A 22,399-nucleotide genomic window follows, 5' to 3' on the forward strand; every position below is an offset into this window, starting at 1 on the left:
TTATAGTCCTTTTTTAAGAACTTATTGCTTCCCTGTACAATCTTCCACTCCCCTCTTTTTACACCCTTACGGGATGATTTCGGGATAAAAAGTATTCTACATCCTTTTCCTTCCCCACAACTCAAAATATCTCCATACCAAATCTCATCTAAATCGGTTCAGCTGTTATTGATTCTCTATACAAACTTCCAACCCCCTTTTCACCCCCTTGAGGGATGATTTCTGGGATAAAAAAATATGTTGTCTTTCCCCGAGATTCAAACTATCTTTCTATTAAATTTCAACTAAATCGGTTCAGCGGTTTAAGCGTGAAGAGGTAACAGACAGACACACTTTCGCATTTGTAATAGTATGGATATTAAGTATGGATTTTGACAGGTTTAATAATTAGGTAGGTATAAAAATTCCTACTACCAAATGGATATCATTACAATAGGTTTTTATTTATTTAGGTAACTAATACAAACCACGAAAAACAGGATTATTTTAAAAGTATACAAACGGAAGCTAAAAATAATACTTGGCAAATTAAATTAAATTTGTGTATAAACACAATTCTTGAATAACCAACCTGTACTTACCTACTATGTGCTAGACTTAATAAGTAATGCGCCATAAACAAGTGCTAGTGCTAGACTTCAAACATTTTCTAAAGTAGTTAGCTAAAGAATACTAAAGATATTAATCAACTTTGTCGTTACTTACTCAACTTGGAGCCTAAGGTATTTTGCATCAGGTGACAGCCCTAAAAGCTTCATCTGCCACTTGAACGATCGAAAGGTACGACGACGCCGCGCCGGTATCAGTAAGGAATGTACTGTAGTGGGTGACTTTAACAGTTTCCGTCCCTTTCAAACGCAGCCGGTCTCTCGTAAGCTAAATACATACGCGTTCTCCGTCGCACACTCTAACATTTTCAATACTTACCTGAGTGAAGTAATATACATCTGTTGCGGTACTTGCTTCTCGCTTGCACTCAAGCTTCGAAACGAATTGTTTATATTCGCATCCCGCTCTCGAGTCTCGTGCACAGGGGGTAGACGGTGTTGGCATTTGTTTGTGTTGGTGTTCGCATTTGTTTGTGTTGGTGTTCGTTTATTTAGTGAACTTGGAAGCTTGCTTTCGTGTTTGTGCATAGGGTATTGCTCATGTCTGTATGCGTGAATTGTAGAGGCGCGACATAGCTTTGCCGTCTCCGTGACTTAAAAGTTTTGTATGGAATGGGACCAGCCAGTTAGTTGTGCGCCGGCCGGCACGCGCGATGGACGTGTGCGAGACCTCCGCGATAAACTTCTTCGTAATACTCCGACTGCAAAAACTTGTTTCTTTCTTCTAACAATGTTGCGTTCTAAGTTGTAAATTTATATTTTTGTTAGTGACTCTATGTACTTATAAATAAAGTGCTTTGGTTCTCTGTGCGTTCTTTGTTTTTATGTGAAACTGCAACGTGTTTGGTTCAACGGATTACGGATGAGGTTGGTCGACACACCATTCCCGTGTTCTGGGCAGAGCTACAATATTATTGTGTATCAAATATAATATGATTTCGGCACATTTCGGTGTATGCAAAAACAGACGGGGACTCATGAAGTTGTGAAAACATGTATGAGGCTCAATTATTGGCAATTAATATTTTCTAAGTATGATTCATTATGTCATATATAACTGTAATGTACCTTCATATTTGAATGTTTGTGAATACTACAGTTATAAGATACATAAGCAAAGAAATGCAGAATATTACAGAAAAAATAAACATTTTAAATATGTTGTCCAAGTGCTGACAGAAAAGTTGCCGATGACTCAACACACAAATGCACCGAGGATTTTTTTTTTGCTGTGATGAATCACACTAAATTTACAATCTTTTAGTTTGTTAACAAATACATACCTAAAATAAAGTAGATAAATCATTGTAGTTAAAAATTTAAATAGATGATACCTAATCAAAATTTTCTCCTCAAAGTATTAGCACTAAACCAACATCATTATCCGGCACTGATTTTCTATAACCTCGTCCATCCGCAGCTCCGTGAGTTCATCAACCCAAAAGTATAAATAGACATTGAATACAGATGCACATCATGCCGCATGCATAAAACAAAAATTCTGCTGTAAACACCTAGTTCACTCTGAAAATCCACAGTTTAAGTTCATTGAAACATAGGATCTATGATCAAATAAACTTAATAACGTGCCTAGTCTGCTAGATTTCCTAATTTAAAGACACAATTATAAGGGAAAAACCCGTGTACAGCACGTTCTATCTAAATTCCTTTAAATATGGAAAATAGTCTTTCTTTCTCAGGCTAACCTCTAACATTTAAAATTAACGAACAAATTTTAAAGGTGAACTGTCCTGTTTCATATTTTATTGGTATTTTTTATACAATAAGTAGGTAACCTAACGGTTTGTACCTGGAACCTTAGAAGTTATCTACCCGATAAAGGTCAATATTAAATAACCTGTCCATGATTGAGAGTTTATTACTCATTGGTAGCTTACTCTAGATATAGGATTTAAATAATATGAACAATATTTCAAAATAATTTACAATATCGGTTTTAAAAAAATATGGACCGGCTTGGCCGAGTCACTTCCCCTACGTCCACATTAATTCAAACATTCCCACCACAGATACCTCTATTGTCAGAAAGGTTATTGTCCAAAACAATTGATATCTCCATTTGTATCAATAATACAAGAGGCCGATATTTACGTGTGCCGCTACGTGGCCAGAATCCATTGAAGCGGATCCTCCCCAAATTCATACGAAGCTTTGTAGGGGAAGCAGGTATCAAATATTTCTTGCGAGTAACTCACAATATGGGTAATTTGATCAAAATGATTCTATTTACAGATTAGTGGTAATCAAATGTCCAACTGCTTTACCCTACGTTCTTTTAGTATAGTTGTATGCCTAGTGTAATATTATTTTGTAACAACAAGTCATTAAGATAGTAGGTATGTGTAAATAATATGTACAAAGTGTAATAATAAAGCTCATTCCAATACATAATATATAAAAAAATAAACTTGAACTTATCTTCAGAAAAAATATGTATTAGAGTCAGATCAAGACAGGGGCTATCAAAATCGCTGCCAACTTATCTTGGTTTGACTGTATCTATTAGATGCGTAATAAAGTAAATAGGTATGTATATCTGGCATTATATTAACATTAATTAAAACTTTGCTTAGTGAAATCATCATAAATAGGAAGGAAGGATTGTATGATAATTTAAACTGCGTCCGTTAAACAGAGTGTGACAATATATATCCTTATCCAAATCTATCAACTAAATTGGGTCAAGTAAAACTCCTACTTCAAGTAATTATATACTTACAAGTAGGACCGCAGCCTGAACTTAATAATTAAACGAAAGCCCTAAAATACTGGTAAAACATAGTAAACCGCGTAACAGTTGGTTGTATTACTTACAACAAGAAAAAACTAGGAACGAATAAATTATGCAATGCCGAATGGCTACAGTAATGTGAATGCTAAAACGATTTATTGATGTTTGCGGTAACGGGCAATTGTACCGTTAGTCGCATTAAATTGATATTTTAGGAACCTACTCCACAAACTAATTAGACTTGAGGTTTATGTAACCGACTTGTATTCATAACTAACTTGCCGTGTGTAAGTCATAACACAATCTCAGCAATACGCCCTTGATATTGATTAAGGTAATAATTAATATTCCAGGCTGCCTTTGCATATGAGACAAAATCTACTTTGATTATTAACTATTCATAACTTGAATTATGATTTTCGTTAAACAGTATTAATCCCTTCGACAACCATGTATTCTGATAGTTGTTACCCCCGTAATTCTCACGCTTATAAACATATGTATATTGAACTTAACTGATTCTGTTGAAAACGGACCAACACGTGTACAACTTTTACATTAGCAATACCCGCCAAAGTTTTTCATTCACTCTGAATACAAGGCTCATTTAAGATTCCGCAATTCCTATACCGCATAGTTTTAATCCCACTCTACAATAAATATTTTATTCTGTATTATAATTTATATATAAATCATTGCGCGGCATTTATATATAAGCATTGAAGCGGTGGTGGCCGAGTGGATATGACGTCCGACTTTCAATCCGGAGGTCGCGGGTTCAAATCCTGGCTCGTACCAATGAGTTTTTCGGAACTTATGTACGAAATATCATTTGATATTTACCACTAGCTTTTCGGTGAAGGAAAACATCGTGAGGAAACCTGCATACATCTGCGAAGAAATTCAAAGGTGTATGTGAAGTCCCCAATCCGCATTGGGCTAGCGTGGGGACTATAGCCCGAGCCCTCTCGCACATGAGAGGAGGCCTGTGCCCAGCAGTGGGACGTTTATAGGCTGAATTATTATTATATACTAGCTGTGCCCGCGGCTCCGCCCGCGTGGAATTCGGTTTCTGTTATTAAGCGGCTATTTCGCCCCTAATTTCTCTCCCTCTCCCATGGAGGTGGAACTTGAAGTAAAGTTGACAGATGGATACGCTAGAGGACTATAGTCCAGATAAAATATTTTACAATTAGGTACCACTTAAAGTACACTCCAAAATCAAAAGTTTTTTTCGCGCTTATTCAAATTTTTGAGGTGATTTAAACGACATAGAGTAGTAGATGTATATCGGACAATACAGTTCCACTTTTGTATTTTTTTTTACGTGCTTGACTGTACCTATCCAAATCATGTCCATGGCAAATATCATCCAAATCGGTCCATGAAAAAGTAAGAAATATACACATAGAAATCCATACTTCCTAACATACTTTCGGATTAAGGTGTAATGTTAGTTAGAAGTAAGATGAGAGGAAAGGAGAAGAGATATCAAAATCTTGAGGCCGAGCATTTGCATTTTATTTACAGTTATGTTTATGTATGCACACCCAAATATATACATACAATTAATATCTACAGTTACATACAAATAAGTAGGTATGTAAAGTATATTTACATAACATTGACGTTTTACAATATTTCTTTGTACACCACATTGTAAGTCTCCCTGGCGGGTATTAGCACGAATAGCTCCGTGCGCAAACACGTCACGTAGAGCTGCCCGTGCGAGAAGCAACCCGTGCGCAAGTCCATGCCGGCGGCGCGCAATGTCTGCCCCTGCGACTTGTTAATGGTTATGGAAAAACAGACGCTCAAGGATAACTGTAGGTGCTTGAAGCGGAACAGGAACTTGCTCAGGATGAGGGGCATGCGCGGGATGAACACGGCTTCTCCGGCGCCGCACCCCATCAGGATCTGCGCCTCGATGAGATTTCGCTGCAGTTGCACTACTTTTAGCCGGGTTCCGTTGCATAACGTGTGCTAGGAATCCTGAAGCACTCGATGAGTTTAGAAACTCCACCGGGTATGTTGTGACGTTGCCTTCATCCAAGACAGTGTTAGAGGAATTATATACTGCATGTTCACCTTCGATTTCCGCGCATTAACTGCCGCTGCCTATTCCTTTTTTTTGCGTGAGTATGGCTCTCTCACAAACCCAAGATTTCTCACGCTGCGTCACCTGTGTCAGGTCTCCGTTCCGAATGAGGTTTTCACGGACGGAAGGAACGATTCTGCATAACGTCTCTGGTAGTCGCGGCTACGTTTGAAATCACGATCGTCGCTAGTTTCGAGCGATCTCACAGATTGCGTACGATGTCTTTGGGATCGCAACGGAGACTCGCGCTGGCATGCCGTTTCAGCGGAAAGTGAAGCGGCCTGCCTGGCTAGAGCGCCACTGAGTCTCTAACCGTGGTCTTCCTCAGACTCCTGAGACCGTGCCCCTTGTAGCCTTAATTCGTTACGAGACTTTCGCGAAAGATTTCATTTTTTCGGGAAGGCATTTAAACGCGTATAAAATGCGATTTCTAAATCGTTTGACATTTACTCCGCAAACGTCAGAGAAAACTGTTTTTTTTTTCAAAGTACCCACCTTCGTGGCCATCATTAAGTGCTTAAAGAAGGCTATACGTATGAATATGGATGCGATATAATTACGATTAGGTATAATTCATGACGGAGAAAATTAATATTTTTTAAAATAATTATGCAGTTATGCGCGTGTTGATTTTACCACTAATTCGTAAGTATTTGAGTAAACTCATTTTTAGTTTACTTGATTATGATTACTAAATGTTTACTCAGTTCCTCAAAAGATGGCACTGTGCAATGTGTGACAATCAATTTACTGTTAAATACCATTAAATTTGTTGATATATGTACCCCCTGTTCTAAATTTAGAGTTAATTTGGCAAAATCCTTTCTCGGAGGTTTAATTTTAGCGCCATCTGTTAGTTTAGCAGGGTACTCGATAGTCGTAGCATATATTTGAAAAAAGTTTGCACCTCCTTCAAACCAAAAAAAAAACCAAGAAAAGTTTGCACATTCTTCTTCCCTTTTTTAGCGCCATAAGACTCAGGTGCAAACTTAATCGAGTGTAGTGGCTACGCCCCCCACCCCTTGAATTTTTTTAGCCTATAACTTGGCCGCGGATTTTCTCGACAGATTAGTAAAGTTTGCATCAAAATCCGTTTAGCCGTTTTCACGTGATGCGCGGTTAAATAAACAGACAAACAGAAAAACAGACAAACAGACAAAAATTCTAAAAACTGTTGTAACGTGTTCTGTTATCGATTCTAAGTATCCCCAGCCAACTTTTTTTCGAATATCTTCCATGTACAGACTTTCGACCCTCTTCAGCTTTATTATATGTATAGATAGATAGATAAATCATTGGTTCCACTATCGTTCACTGATATTTATTCAGTTCCCTTGTTAAGAAGCTTACAATTCGCTGCCGTTACAGTATTGTTTAATTAATAATTCAGAGCCAATTTCCAGGGACCGAACCGTATCTCTTCTGGGCAGCCCATTTGTTCGTCTGGATTACCTACTTCTCATTTACGCAATTATTGATTACGATACGCACCGCTCCTGTGGACCAATTAATTTGTTCATTAAATACATTCCTAATCATAATCTAATTCAAACGGTCCCTTAAAGTATGACATAAAAAAGAAGAGAATTTTTACTTAGGTTACATCCTTTCAACAACCAAGGATCTTGAAGGAAACAGATAATTAATTACTAAAATTTTACCTGAGAATACCCAAAATCAAGACTTTATACTTATGAGTATCTGTAGAAAAATATATTTCATAGTAAATAAAATAAATACATAATTAGATATCTGATATATTTTTTGTCCAAATAAACAACTAACTGCCAAACAATTTAATGATTTAAACGCATGAGTCATAGGGTATAATGATAAGTGTTAAATGCAGGCAAGTGTTAATTTGCTTAACGAAGATGTGTTCCGTAGATATATTTATGCAGTTTAATGGGTATGATATGGATACGGGCTGTGGAGGAAACATCAAGTATTGTATTACGGGCTCAGTGGTCTTTATCGAGGCGAAATTTCATTATACTCGTACCCCCATTCCGTCTACCATTCAATTGGAACACCTTCGTACAATTGGGAGGGCTGCCTCAATGGGTTGTCGGATGAAATTTCTTAACATTCTTCGCTCATAATGAGCGAAGCCTGTCATGAAATGGGCAGTAACGGTATAATTGTATTGCGAAATGAGATCGACTGATATTAAAACAGATTAAAATCTGCTTAATGAATCCTTGTCACATTATTTTTGATGTAAGGGCGTTATACTTTTTGATTAATTGATCTTCACTGATTATTGTATAATGCATATATTAGTACTAAACTCCTGATAAATAGGCGTAATTATGTAACAAATAGTAATTCACAAATGGTCTCAAATCACAAAACTGATAATTCTACTTAGTATTTAAACCACCACAGTATTATAAAGTATCAATCTTAAGTTCTCACTTATATTTCAATCAAAAATAAGACAGCTGCAAAGTGTTATACTACACAAAAAATATTCACACAAGTCCGATAATAACATACTCCCGCTTTCATAGCCAAGTAAAATAAGTGGACCCGCAGTGAATCACCGGTAATGAAGATGAAGACATCATTACAGAACCGGTTCGGATGACCGCGAGCGGCCCGCAATGCTCCAACAACTTTTTTCTTTGAAAACGTGGGGTCCGGTTATGGTATCTGAATAAGCCATTGTAAAAATATATCTAGCTGTTGAGAATGTTCTATTTAAATCTTAATTGACGGTTCATTTATTATGCGTATATATTACGAAAGGTGTAAGCATATTGTTTAACGGGGGGAAATGTTACTTTATATTGTTAACTTGACTTAACTTACCTCTTAAACATCGCAATATTGGCTTCTTCTTTGACCTGAATACCAAATATATATAGGAAGCAGACTAAAAAATGAAATATTATCTTCAAATGCTACCGTAAATCCTTAAGGAAACAGATGATGATCAATTATAAACCTCTAGTCAGACATTGACTCAAGATGAGTAATGATTTTTAATGTATTTTTCATATCTTTTTTCCAAATCATATCTCCCAGCGCGTCTCCTTGATCCCAAAGGATATAACAAAATACGAAACGAGTTTAATGTTGATACTCTTTAAGTATTATTTGAAACCGGGGGAGATTGGAAATGTTTACTCAGAAAGATCTACTGTCAATTGAACAAAATTCATTCATGTGCTAACCCGATATCATTAATCATTTCAACTAAAATTTAGAGGACCCTTCTCCGGGTGATAACCTGGCACCCGCATTTTTTGCGACTGCGCTTGTATTATTCATGTGTGAAAAGCTGAATATACAATTATTCGCATCACATACAGAAAATATGACCTAGCGCTTTTTACCCATCTACAATGACACCAAAAAATTCTGTTCTACCAATTTTTTTGCGTGCTGATATGCAATTAAAATGTTGTCTCTCTTTTGAATGCTGACTATTTTATCACCTACTTGATCTTTTACTAGTTACTGAGATGCTCAATACTCATCCAGCCCACAAGTTTATTTTATTAGTCTTTAGGAAATCGAAGAAAGGTTTTTTGTCATTAATGGTGACTTTTTGCTAATAGTCTCTGCTATTTTCCTCTAGAAATATAATACGCAACACATTTTCCTTTTTGCAGGCGTCTATATGAAATGAGAAACGTTATCTGGTTTCGGGGGTTTATCACATAAAAACATCTTGAAGGGTAAACATCTCTATCCCTTTTAGGCCTCGTTTATTTAATTCATCGCTGGACTCTTTCACCAGGCGATCCCTGATAGCATTCAGTGGGATATCGGTCATGTGACGAGGGCCCGTACCATACTTTGAGTTAAATTTACTGGATGATATTTACTTATTCACTGATACCTATCCCGTGTAATCTCCGCTCTTACGAAGTTATTCATGAATTTTATAATCATTTATTTGAAACATTTAAGGGTAGAGTTAGGCGCCATGTATATTTAAACACGATACGTAATCACAAAATCAATATAGAACTAACTCTGTTTATTTAAAGTAGATAGTCGAACTAATATTAGACGTTTACAACTCGGTTAACTTCGGAAATTGGTAACGATGGTTATTTTCAAATTACTTGATGGAAACCAACCCAATTATAAAATAAAGAGGATATTAATTTTTATGACTAGATTTTTATGCATTTTGAATCAAGAACGTGAAATAAAGTATTATTACATTTTCAATTCATGTTGCACTTGTAAAGTGGGAAAAATCCAGGATTTAAGATGAGAGAGAACCTCTGAGATGTGCTTACGTTGCGTTTTATCTTGGTCGTAACGGTACCTTTCCTCTGTTCGGTCGAAGGTCTAACCCGTTACCTTTTCTGTTTCTAAAGCTAATTTTATTTGGACTTTATTTCGAATGTGACCATTAAATCCTGCAAATGTGTCCTATAATAGGTTGAAATAAAGGGCCGCTATGTAATGTCGCCATCCCCTGTTGCATATCCATGCGGTTTCCATTACAGAGGTGTGCTTAGCCGGTGGGTCTTAATGGCCCATACACCCATTAAACAACCCCACAACCATACACTTTTTTAATGTAAAATCAACAAGCAAAATTGTCATTCTTATTGTGAAAATGGGCATGTGAATGTTGCTGTTTTTTGGACTCGTTATTGGATTTATTATTTAATGTCGGTGGCAAATGGCGTGTAGCTTGAGTAATTATTTGGCGACTTTTATTTGTTCGGAGTGGGAGTTTTTCATATAAATATTTTTTTTTAACGTGAAGTAGCAGTTATTCAAAGCAACCAGTAGCATTTTTAGAATATATTCCATACTTATACATGATACATATTGATACAAGATGTGTGCTACGATTAATTAAAATAGGTACCTACACAATCTTTATACACACTTTCTTAACAAAGTTTGTAATGTAATTATAATTACAAAATGTATGAATAAAACCAACGAAGAAAGGCTGATGCCTTAGGTATCTTGCAATTAGTATGCACTAAATCTAGAATTAGATTCGACCGCTACTCGCGATGATTTAGGCCTACAAGCTGTGCCTACCCGGCGGCGTGTTGAATAATGAACAATATTTACGCACTCGCAACATTCTCTTAATTATTCAACTTAGTGTCAATTAAGGACTATATTGAAACTTAATATTTGATGCCTGAATATTTTGTAGTCTAAATGTTTTGATATGATATTTATTGTATTATAATGTATTAATGTGACATAATGTAGAATAAATAAACTTAAACACAATAAAAAACTAAAAACTATCCCCCTGCGGCATGATGCTGTATCGCAAGACTGATTCTTGAGCGAGGAAGCTGCCAGCTCTGCGGTCACCGGTGACCTCTGCTATCCTGTTTTGCGATTTTGATAGCCCAGACGGTGCAAGTGTCAAGTAAACGTCAAAATGTCATAGAAGTTTGACGTTTAAACTAACCCGTGCACCGTCTGGGCTATCAAAATCGCTGCAAACTTATCTTGGTTTGACTCTAAATAATTTGTAGCAATAAACTATGTGGGCCTTAGAATAGGTTGTTTATAATATGATTTAGTAAACTCGGTCAAAATGGAATATTAATGAAATGGAAGAAATCCTTTACTTACAACTTTCTCATAAGTATTATACAGACATCATCAATAGTAAATAAATAAATAAGAAATAAATATAATAGGACATTATTACACAAATTGACTAAGTCCCACAGTAAGCTCAATAAGGCTTGTGTTGAGGGTACTTAGACAACGATATATATAATATATAAATATTTATAAATACTTAAATACATAGAAAACACCCATGACTCAGGAACAAATATCCACGCACATCACACGAATAAAATCCCTTATCGGGATTTGAATCCGGGACCATCAGCTTCGTAGGCAGGGTCACTACCCACTAGGCCAAACTGGTCGTCGAAAGTAGTAAACATTAGTAACAGATGAAACAACGCACTAAAATTATCTTCCACCCTGAAATACTTTTCAAATACAGATAAATCTCTACAGTTCTCACTCAAAAGTATCGCGTACTTTGTAATTGTTTTACATATGGAGACATATCTATTTTCTTACGCTATTAGAGTTAAACACTTAAAAATTTATTACACTTTAGTGCACCTATTGAAGCTAATATATCAAACCAATCACAGAAACGTTTAAGTACATTATGCATTTTAGTCTTTACTTCTTTTACACTCTATAAACCGACGCGTTGATATGCAGAGAATGCCTTAAGACGTTAATTCCATCACTCTTTTTTTTTGTCATAACAACAAGTAATGTTTAATAAAATAAAATAAAAATACATATTATAAACTATGCACGTGTTTCCGGCCAACAGCATATGTTCAGTTTATGGCTCCATAGCTACTAGCTAGCAGGTATAAATACGAATTATAATAAATAAAAAAAAAAAAAAATTTTTAAAATTTAATCTGTTTATTTCAATTTTTTGTTGAGGTACAGTCAGCACTCAGTTATAATCTCTATATTTGGAGATTGTGTTAACTAAGTTTAGCCTTAACTAAGTATATAATTAGTCCTGTTGGCAGTTAGTGTTTACATGTTATTATAATACTATTTGTAACAAAATTAATTTAATTAATCAGTGCTTTCTTAAGTGTACTCTTTATTTTATCAGGATGTTTTTCTAAAGTTTCTACTACTTGTTTGGGTAAGCTGTTCAGGATATTAGGCAGGTATGTTGGCCAGAGCCTTTTCCCATATTCATTGTTACTTTTAGTTATTTTAAAGTATGGTTCATTGGTTAAGGTCCGGAGGTGGGATGGTCTCCTATACCTGTCCAGCTGCCCCAGCAAGTGTTTATATTCTAATATTACAGCAAGTTTTACTTTGTCATATACACTAGATATTCTACAGTATTTAAACAATTTGTGATAATTATTTTTATATTGAAGTTTTATTTTCAAGGGAACTATAGTTTTTAGTAATCTTATTTGAATATCATATATTTTTTGTAAGTATGTTTTATATGTTCTCCCATAGCTAGAGATACCATAGTTAATTACAGAGTCTGCAAGTGCCATGTACAATAGGCGTAGTACGGAGTATGGCATTTTATGTTTCAATATACTAAGGTTACTTAAAATTGCCCTGAGTTTGTTGCACACATGTTCAACATGTGGACCCCAGTTAAATTTGGTGTCTATTTTAAGGCCTAGGTAGGTATGTTGATCAACTACTTCTAGTTTTTCACAGTTACAATATGTTGGCCCTGTGTGCATACATACATGGTCATGGGCTACAATTCTAGGGGTATATGTGGTTTTGACATAGGGTGAGTGAATATACATTATCTTGGTTTTTTTATAGTTTAAGGATAATCCTGCATCGTGTGCCCATTTACATAGAGCATCAAATTCAGTTTGCATCTGACTCTCCGCCACCTTGATATCTTTATTGGCCGTTATTAGGCATGTGTCATCTGCAAACTGGTACACAGAGGCGGTTCTGAATATATTGCACATATCATTCACATATATTAAGTATTCTGTTGGGCCAATTATTGAGCCCTGTGCGGTGCCATAATTAGATTTTTTTAGGTCGCTCAAGTCCCCGGCAATACTGACTGTGTTGTATCTATTATGGTGGTAATCTTTGAACCAGTTTAAGAATGGCCCCTGTATACCATTTTGCTCAAGTTTTTTAAATAGGGTGTCATGGTTCAAAGTGTCAAACGCCTTACTGAAATCAATCATAACCACTATAACATGATTTCTATTGTTTAAGTGTCCATTCACTTCATCTGTAAATTGAGCCAACAGCTGTGAAGTATTTTTTCCTTTTTGGAATCCAAACTGTCTTTCATGAATTATACCATTTCTCGATAAGAATCCATTTATTTGATTACCTAAGTATTTTTCTATAATTTTGTCTAGGCTTGAAAGAATTGTTATAGGTCGGTAATTGTTAGTATCAAAATAGTTACCTTTTTTATGTATAGGTCGAATTAATCCTATTTTAAGCTTGTCAGGGTATGATGAGTAGGCTATGCATTGATTTGTCAAATGTAACGTCTAATATGTACTAAGACTCACTGAGCTTAGTTGCAGATAGTAAAGTAGGTACCTATTCGGCGAAACTATAGGTAAGAGCTCTACGAGTAAATGGTATGTAAACGGTATCAACAAATATGCTATTCTACTACACCTTTCGTGTTTTCAATTGAAATAACCGCTTGGTTTCATAAAGAAAGTCGAGTCAAACACTACAATTTCACGTCAAATTAAAATAATACCCCGTGCTAGCCACCCTGTTTACAGCTCGACTTATCATTCACATCGAAAGGCGGAGCTGCTCCTTAATAATATATTATAGTAAAAAAAAAAAACAACGAAATGTGCCGGATGAATATCAATGATTGATATAAATGTAGCTTCCAGAATAATTATTGGTACAATAATATGCCTTAGCAATCATTGTGTCTTATCTGCATTTATGTCTGTAGAAGGAACTATTAAAATTGAAAATGGTTTTATAATTAACCTTATTTTACTTTACTGTACCATAATTTCTTGATCTAAGTATTATTAAATGTTAACTAGCGCCGAGTTTTGCTCATGAAAATATATATCTTCTTGAATATTTTCTTTGATAATATCTCCAATCTTCCATCAAGAAAATTGTTACTACTTTATAATTAATTGTTATTTCTACAATGCTAAGAGTAGATAATTTATAGGTAGCCTTCTGAAGGTAAAATAATAATTTACAGGTAGGTTTTTGAAGGTAAAATATTAATTTTGTTTTACAGAATACCAAACGTTGCTAAGCCCTCAGACATTTAAATAAACTTTGACTTTTAGTGTTAGTGCCAGTGATATTTATAACAATGTACACAAATGGACGGACTATGGGGGGCTTCGCTTCGGTGGTCCGGTGGCTACTGTTCCTCCTGCTCGGAGTCGGCTGGCAGGTTCGATCCCAAGCAGTGCAACAATCTCCAGAAGTGGAAAGTTCATACAATTTCTACTACGAACAATCTTGCTGCACTCCAACGAATACGAAGAGTAAATATCACGTCAGACACAGACGAGGTAAGTTCTTAAAACATATATTTTTACTTCTGACACGATTTGAATAACGTGGACTTTTGGATCTTTGTGAATTCTGCTAAGATGCATTTGTAAACCAGCATGTTCACGTCAAGGTACACACACGGCCGTGTAATCTAAACGCTACTATCACTAACACATTCATAAGTGAGACGCTTTCAAGGGTCCACGGTGTATAGCGGGAAGGAAATATTAATATCAGGGCGTTGAAGTGAGACGGAATTATTCTTTTGTTTCATTGCCCTCCCGACAATGATGCCGAGAGTGAGAATTTTAATACAGTTGTAGAACGAGTAGTTAATATTTCGCCCGTGCACACTGCAAGTTCGGGATGTAGGTACCTATAGGCGTACCCCTTTGAAGTGTGGTGTAGTATGTAGCTTACTACTCTCACTGTTGTTTACTACTCTGGTCTATTATACTTTACGCTTTTAATTTTGTTTTCACAAAATCTGTTACTTGTAAAACAACGACTGTACGTAGATTTTTAAGCAAATATTGACGTCTCATTAATGATTTAATTAAAACATAGACCATTTGTATTTTAAATTTATGTATAACAATTATAAATATCAATATATCTTCTTTATTTAGTTTAAAAATTAATATAAACATCTTAATACATAAACTTTTATACTTTTACTATAGTAAATATAAATTAATTATACAATTTAAACTATATAGCGCCACTCAAGGGACGACGTTTTTTGACGCTATAGAGTTTTCGTTATATAGAAAGAAATGAATACTAAAGTAAACCAAATATAGACATCAAATATCGACGTTATATGAAGGGAATCGTTATATCGAGAATAGAATAACTTTTAATTGTATTACACAGATGATACAAAGGGTCTTAATATATAAATAGAAACTCCGTGTATTGCCTATGGGCGTACACAGTATTTCCTTAGCTAACTTAAAACCAATTAAGTTTAGTTATAACAGATTAATTATCAAGAAAATGGAAAAAAAAATTAAACATTTAATAAATACAATTCATAAAATTAAATGAGAGAAGATCTAAAAATCAATTTAAGAAACAATATATAATTCAACTCAATTAAAATAATAAATAAATAAATAATTTACAATTAAGTACTGTTTAAGATCAAATGATGTCATATGGAGTTTACAATTTATATTCGTAAATATTGAAACCATTTTTTTCCCAACTTCAACTTCGTTTAAAGTTTAAACCGATGTTCATTGGATTATTGCTAAATTATATTTGCACACAATAATTTAACGTAGTTGCGGCAATTACTAATTGTTATTACTATTATAGGCTTTGCTGGCCTAGTGAGGAGACGCGGTTAGGATAGCGCAATATTAATGTGCAATTTACCATCCATTAAACATTGCGGGCTTAAACAGTTTGCTCAGGGCTAAATGAATGTGGCTAGTGATGTACAGCAGAAATGTTCCCGAATATTATCTAATATAGTATTTTCCAAACTCGATGGTAGGAGAACGGGTGTCATCTCCATATAACATACATTTTAACCTAAAAACGCCAAATGTCACAAAATTGTATTGAAATAACACATGACAGCGTACCCATCGACTGTGAAAAATACTAAAACACCTTGGCGAACAAGGAATACATTTAAAGTTCAAGTATTCTAGTAGGTTCGTATTTTCTGAATTCAAAATATTACCCTTGTAGTTAATTTGTAAAAACTGAGGAAACTTAGGTAAATAAATTTATAGAAAACATAAATCTTGAACGATTTTTGGCTTCATGAATCCCTATCTATCCGTTTTATTAAGTGAAAGTGATGTATTTGCGGGATAAAAAGTTTTAATAGTAATTTAACTTTTAAAATTAGTTTATAAAATGACCATTTGTGAATCGTTTTTTGTGAAATTATAGACAACCAGGTATTAGGTATATTATGTGTCATTGAAACTAAGGAAACATTGATTTTGATTATAAAACTAAATCAAGACCCGAAGGCTGTAATTGAACAAATACCATTAAGATTATAATAATTGTTAAAAAAAAATATTTATGTTTTATTTATGTTATGATCATAAAATTTAACTCGATTAAATCATAAAAACCAAAATTGTTTAATTTTTGCTTCTTGTTAAAGGTTAGTTTACTTAGCTAATGTTTACGCATATACCTATTATACCTTAAGTTTCAAGGTTTATAATAAATATTACCCACAACATTAAACTTTCGAAGATTTGCTAAGATAACCTATAAATTGTGCTTTAAAAGTAAAAAACAGAACTCTCCAATTAATCTTGGAAATGTTACTAGAATTCCCGGAATCGCCACAACACTAAATGCGGCAACTTGTATCATTAAACATGACCACACTTAATGGATATCCGCAGCATACTGCACTTGTTTCGATTTGATTATCATCCGGTTGGTTGATTGTTTTGACTAAACAGTTACTAATCCTGTTTATGGCGATATTCAATTGAGATTTATCCAGTTTCATATTCGTTTGCGAAATGTACATGGATCCTGTTAAAACAAGGATACATTTTACGAAAGTACTGTTTCACACTTCAATCACGAATAATCATTTTTCATTAAACTTTTTTGTACGTATTTAAACTACTACCAATATTCAAACTTTTACTACTACAATTTTCAGCGCGACCAGATTTTACCTCTCGATTTATCATTCCCCTCCGAACACAAATCCCAGCTAACGCGGGACGTTTGGTTCAACTCAGACGTCATCAAAAGTGTCAATCACGGATGTTTTCGAATAGCAAAACCGATTATCGGGCGTATTAAGTCGGTTATTGTTATCGACAGGCGGCCATCGAAGCGTGAAGTAGATTAGGGACATCATAATATGCCATATTTTTGGCGTCAGCTGCACGGAGCGCTTGCACGCCCTGTAGTTGTGCTAAGGTTTTTTGTTGGAGTTCTTATTAAATTGGAATTTGCGTGGCCCTCTTTTTTTGGGTTCTCGAAAATATAATCGAGTTATAAATTTTAGGGATGCCGATGTTACGGACATATGTACATGTTCTACCTATCTAAAATTTTATAATAAGCTGAAACTTCTAATTATATATTGATCACCTTCGCGATTTAAATGTAATAATTACAATGTTAATACATACAAATACTGCTAAAACTAATCTTATTAATAAAACTGTTATGTTTGTTACATTAAATTTACAAACCTTTTTATGGTTATCTAGTGTTGAAAAATTTATAAAAACGGATTATTTATTTACAAAGTGATACTATGCTATTTTTCAATCTACATTGAAGACAGCACTAGTTCTTCTCATTAAGCTCCATATATAGCGTCCGACGATTGAACTGGCAACAGAACTAGTATGTTGCTAATTACAGAGGGTTAAGCAGGGCGGGTTGAAAGGCCCGAATAAGTTTGGGATGATTCTTTGGCAGAGTAAACGAGGACGGACAAACGCCGCTGGCCCGGTCTGTCATTAGTAGGGCAGTGTTTTGCGAACTCCACGATATAGCCGCGCTTAATGAAAGGGTTTGATGAACTACACGAATGTTCAATTTAAACGGTATGTTGTCTATACATAGTGAAGCTTTCTTTACATGTTAGTTTCAGTGTCTCAACATACGGATTTTTCAAGAGAACATTTGAAATATATTAAGTGTGGAACATAGTACAGTCAGCATCAAAAGTAGCGGATGACACAACGCGCGAAAAGTATCTGATATTCCGGATAACTTTTCCAAATATAGATAATTCTCTAAAAATCACCTTCAAAACTATATCTTTTACAGTATAAATTGGTCTACATATAGAACCATCAACTTTTGTTAAGCTGTTACAGAATGGTAGATACTTTTGAAACCTTGTTTGATCCGCTACTTTTGATGCTGACTGTACTATCCTATAACTCACATTTTAATAGGTAACAAGAACGAGTAGGTAATGGACGAAAACATGCATATTGTTTTTATTTTGGACGTTCGTTTCGTCCGTGCAATTTTATTTAGTGTTAAGTAGGTATGTTCGTCATGTTTATTTTATGTTTCTTTCCTTTTTTCTGTTACCTTCCGTGACTATTTCGCACTCGATGGTCTCATCGGAAGATCAGCGCTGGAAGTCGCCAGCAACATGCTGAGATGAGGCCATTTCGTGACACTTTACTCTCACTATGTTCTCTTTTATGTCTGTCTATTACTGTTTGTGTGTTTATGAATAAAACAAATTCTATTTCTATTTCTATATTTATTTACGACGTGTTTGTATGAAATACTAGCATATCATACTCGCGACATGCAAAAGTGATCGTGTCTCCTTGCAAAATATAGATATGTAACATTATGTTTCCTCTTCATTATTTATTCACTCACTTTATCACGAATTTCTTATTCAGTTCGCACAAAGCCTGCAAAACATTTTTCTAATTGAAACTCGTAACAAACTGCGAAACACAAACTAAAATTACCAACAACTTAAGCACGTTGAGAGCAGACGGGTTCAGACGCAAATGTCCAAACAAAATATTCAGAGTTCAAAGAATAAGCACACTCGGGCGAGGGAAAAAGCGAAAAAACGCAAAAAAATGCACACAATAAGTGAAGGAGGTCTCAGAACAGCTTCCGGTCTAGTCAAAACTTCCAACAGATCCTTTGACCGGCTGACCAGGCGCTTGAAATGGGCAGCTAACGGATATTAGTAGTTCTGGATCATATTGACATCACTTCAACCGTATTATTCATGAATTACATCTTAGTGATGACGTACTTGTACTTGTGTTGTGAATGTTTTGATAAATATTGCATTGTAAAAAAAAGCCACTAACAAAATACGGAGGATCCGTGAATGCCGTCAGCGGCGGTATCATGCAGCCCGATTCGAAGAATGATTAAGATACGTTTAAAATCTTGGAAAGATCTTTAAATGAACGATAACTAAACGACATGTCCTACTTGACGTTTATTTCGATTCCACTGTGATCCCAATAAGATCTATTTACGATATTTCTAACGACACAAAATGACATTGGTTGCCCGAATCGAGCTGCTTCTGTCAATTATACAACATACAAACGATATCTAAATGAGAACTTATCTAAACCAGAACTTATCGTTATCGTATTTCATTCTTCGAATCGGGCCGATGGTCACATTTTTATCCCTTGTCACGTTGTGCGTCACTTTCGCACTTACATACTTGTTAGAACGTGACAGGCATGATAAAAAAAACCGACCATCTTAGCCCTACGGCACCATTTTAAATTTAGAAAATAGGTATAGCTTTACCTCCGCACTATTTTTTCTTAAGATATCTATACCTATATATTTATTCGTTAATGTGTTTAACATTCGTATAGATTTTATTTGCAGTTCTATGTTAAAATCTTACATAAAACGTATAGAGCGAATTTGGTATTGTCTATGTTCTATGCCATGCTAAACCTAGTTCTATTATGGTATCATCCCGAGCTAATTTTGTTTTTGCAGTTGTGTTATTAATTCATCACAGCACAGCTTAGTTTTAATAACCTTTTCATCAAAAATAATTCCAAGATTAATTATAATCATCTCTGCACTATCTAGTTAGAATTTCCCCCGCTTTCATCGGCAGGTAATACCAACAGGTATTAATATCGAGCCCCTAACCCGCCTGAAGATGCTCCCAAAGGATGACATTACTTATTTTAACCGTTAGGTAGAGCAAAACATTTCGCTCAAAATTTGGTCACGTAGACATGAGGCGAGGGTCCCATATCGCATCTCGGAGCCATTGCGACTGTCCATTGTATTCCTGCGAGACAAAGGGTTGAGGACCAGGACGTTACCTTCGTCAAACCACTTTTCGGGAACCGAACGCATAGCTATTCGAGGTTGATCAGTGCGTTTTATCTCGTGTTGTCCTTCCGTTTGAATGAATTTGAGCGATCGTTCTGGGAATTTATGTGGTAACATAATAAATAAAGTACCAAAAATATATTTTAATTAAAATGCCAGAGTAAATGGCTACTATACATTAATTAAATTAAAAGAGTTAAAGAGATCAATTCAGTAACCACAGGCAGGGAATGGTTGCAACTACATATATGGGCAAAATACAATTACTTTTCACCACACCAACTGGTAAAAGCTATCTTGACTGTTTAAAAACTGATGAGAAAGTTGCATTTTATCCAGATGTAGGGCAAAGTAAGGTGATGCAAATTTTGAGTGGTTCCCTTATGTTAGCTGGTAGAATTGACTTTATATAATGATTTTGAATGATGAACATTTAATGATATTCATTTTGATTTGATTTGAATTGATTTTGTTTGATATCTTACAGTCAATATTTTCCTCTGGTTGCAGTGGTGAAAAATTGTGTTTTATTCGGGGGCAAAATTTGTTTAACCCTCGTGCCTGGACACCCTCGCAACGCTCAAGATTCAACTTTTTGAACCACTCGCTAGGCTCATGGTTCAGTTTTGGAATCTTTCGCTTACTCGGGTATCAATTTGAGCACGAGCGGTTAAACAACAACTTTGCCCCCTTGTAAATAACTATTTTTGCACACGTACAAGTGGGTGGTAAAGGCATATTATCTACCTTGTTTTCTTATTTAACTATCAAAAATACGCCACCCGGTAGTTAAGTAAAACATGCTATTTACGTTTCCAGTGTATTTTAAATTGTCCCATAATTATCTTACTTAACATAAACTTACTAGTAGTTTTAAACTTTACGGCTTTGAGATTGTTAAAATAACAAAAACAAGAAAATGGCTTTAAGTAGAACAGATATAAATTTTTCTTAAGTGTTGTTTTAAGCCAAAAGCCACGTACAATACCCTGCTGATTGCACAATGCAGGGTGCTCAAAGATAAAACGAGAGCCAGCAAGCTCCTAAGCAGTTTTTAGTTGCTGGCCGTATTCTTTTTTCCGTTCCATTTACTCGCATAATACTCGCATTCAAAGTAGAAGTGTATTCCTTTTACTTAAACACTGCAGTGGACTGGAGCGAAATGACCGCGGCTTTCATTCGCCAATGCCATAAAAGGATTTTTTGTTCTATATGTATTTATTTGTTTCCGCATAATGGAATGTCAACGATAGAAAATATTTCACGGGCACCAGAATTTGGTGCGGCGATATTTCATTTTTGACTCTTTTATAGATTGTTAATATTTAAAAAATATTGCAGGTAATTTACAAAAATGCAATAGGTGCAATTTTTCATATTTTGCTGAATGCCAACGGGCTGTTGGGAAATATTCGTTGATGGAAAGGTGGCGATAACGCGCCGGGCGGGGAAAATAATGCGTATTTTGAAAGCTTAATGAATATTTAACAGTGCTGAGCTGACCAAAATTGACATAAGTAATGTCTGCGTGAAATTGTTGTAGAGCTGTTTTTATAATAAGCTTTTGTCTGCCAATTTGCATCTATAAAATGTACACACTTTTAAAGCGGCAATTTAAAGCTTAAAATGTTTAGACAGCATATTCAAAGATTTTATTTTGCAACGTTATGTGATGTGTATATCCGTTACCTTTTTTTTTATTTTTATGTACCTACATCTCTTTGTATAGGTAACTACACTAAACAAAGACAATGTCGTTTTTTAATTTTTGAAACTACTTGTATTATCATTATTTATTTATTTAAACTTTATTGCACACTATAACAAATAAAGTACAAATGGCGAACTTAATGCCTAAAGGCATTCTCCACCAGTCAACCATCAGGCTAAACAGAAACAGTAGTACGTGCAGGCATTAAACAAAAACAAAACACAATAAGTAACTTAAAACAAGCAAAATAGCGATAAATAATATATACTAACGGTAATAAACTTACATAAATATACTTTAATTAAATATACATACATATATATTAATTTATGTACCCAGTGGAAAAAATACTATGACTACGAAGGACAATTAACCATTATCATTTACATAATAAT

The 22,399-nt window shown here is 34.9% G+C and overlaps 1 protein-coding gene across 2 annotated transcripts in view; it reads left to right on the forward strand.

Moving 5' to 3' along the window:
- LOC133525690 (semaphorin-2A) overlaps positions 1-22,399 on the forward strand; it is a 458,429-nt gene that overhangs the window by 306,136 nt on the left and 129,894 nt on the right. The window contains exons 1-2 of one of the 2 annotated variants that reach the window (XM_061862037.1): positions 1,071-1,475; positions 14,208-14,490. The exons of the other annotated variant lie outside the window; for it this stretch is intronic. Of the exons in view, the coding sequence (XP_061718021.1) occupies positions 14,286-14,490 (205 nt within the window). The 5' untranslated portion in view covers positions 1,071-1,475; positions 14,208-14,285. Of the gene's footprint in view, positions 1-1,070; positions 1,476-14,207; positions 14,491-22,399 lie in introns of those variants that run through there. 2 annotated transcript variants of the gene reach the window in all.

This window comes from Cydia pomonella, chromosome 15 (genome assembly GCF_033807575.1).
Source record: "Cydia pomonella isolate Wapato2018A chromosome 15, ilCydPomo1, whole genome shotgun sequence".
NCBI lineage: Eukaryota > Metazoa > Arthropoda > Insecta > Lepidoptera > Tortricidae > Cydia > Cydia pomonella.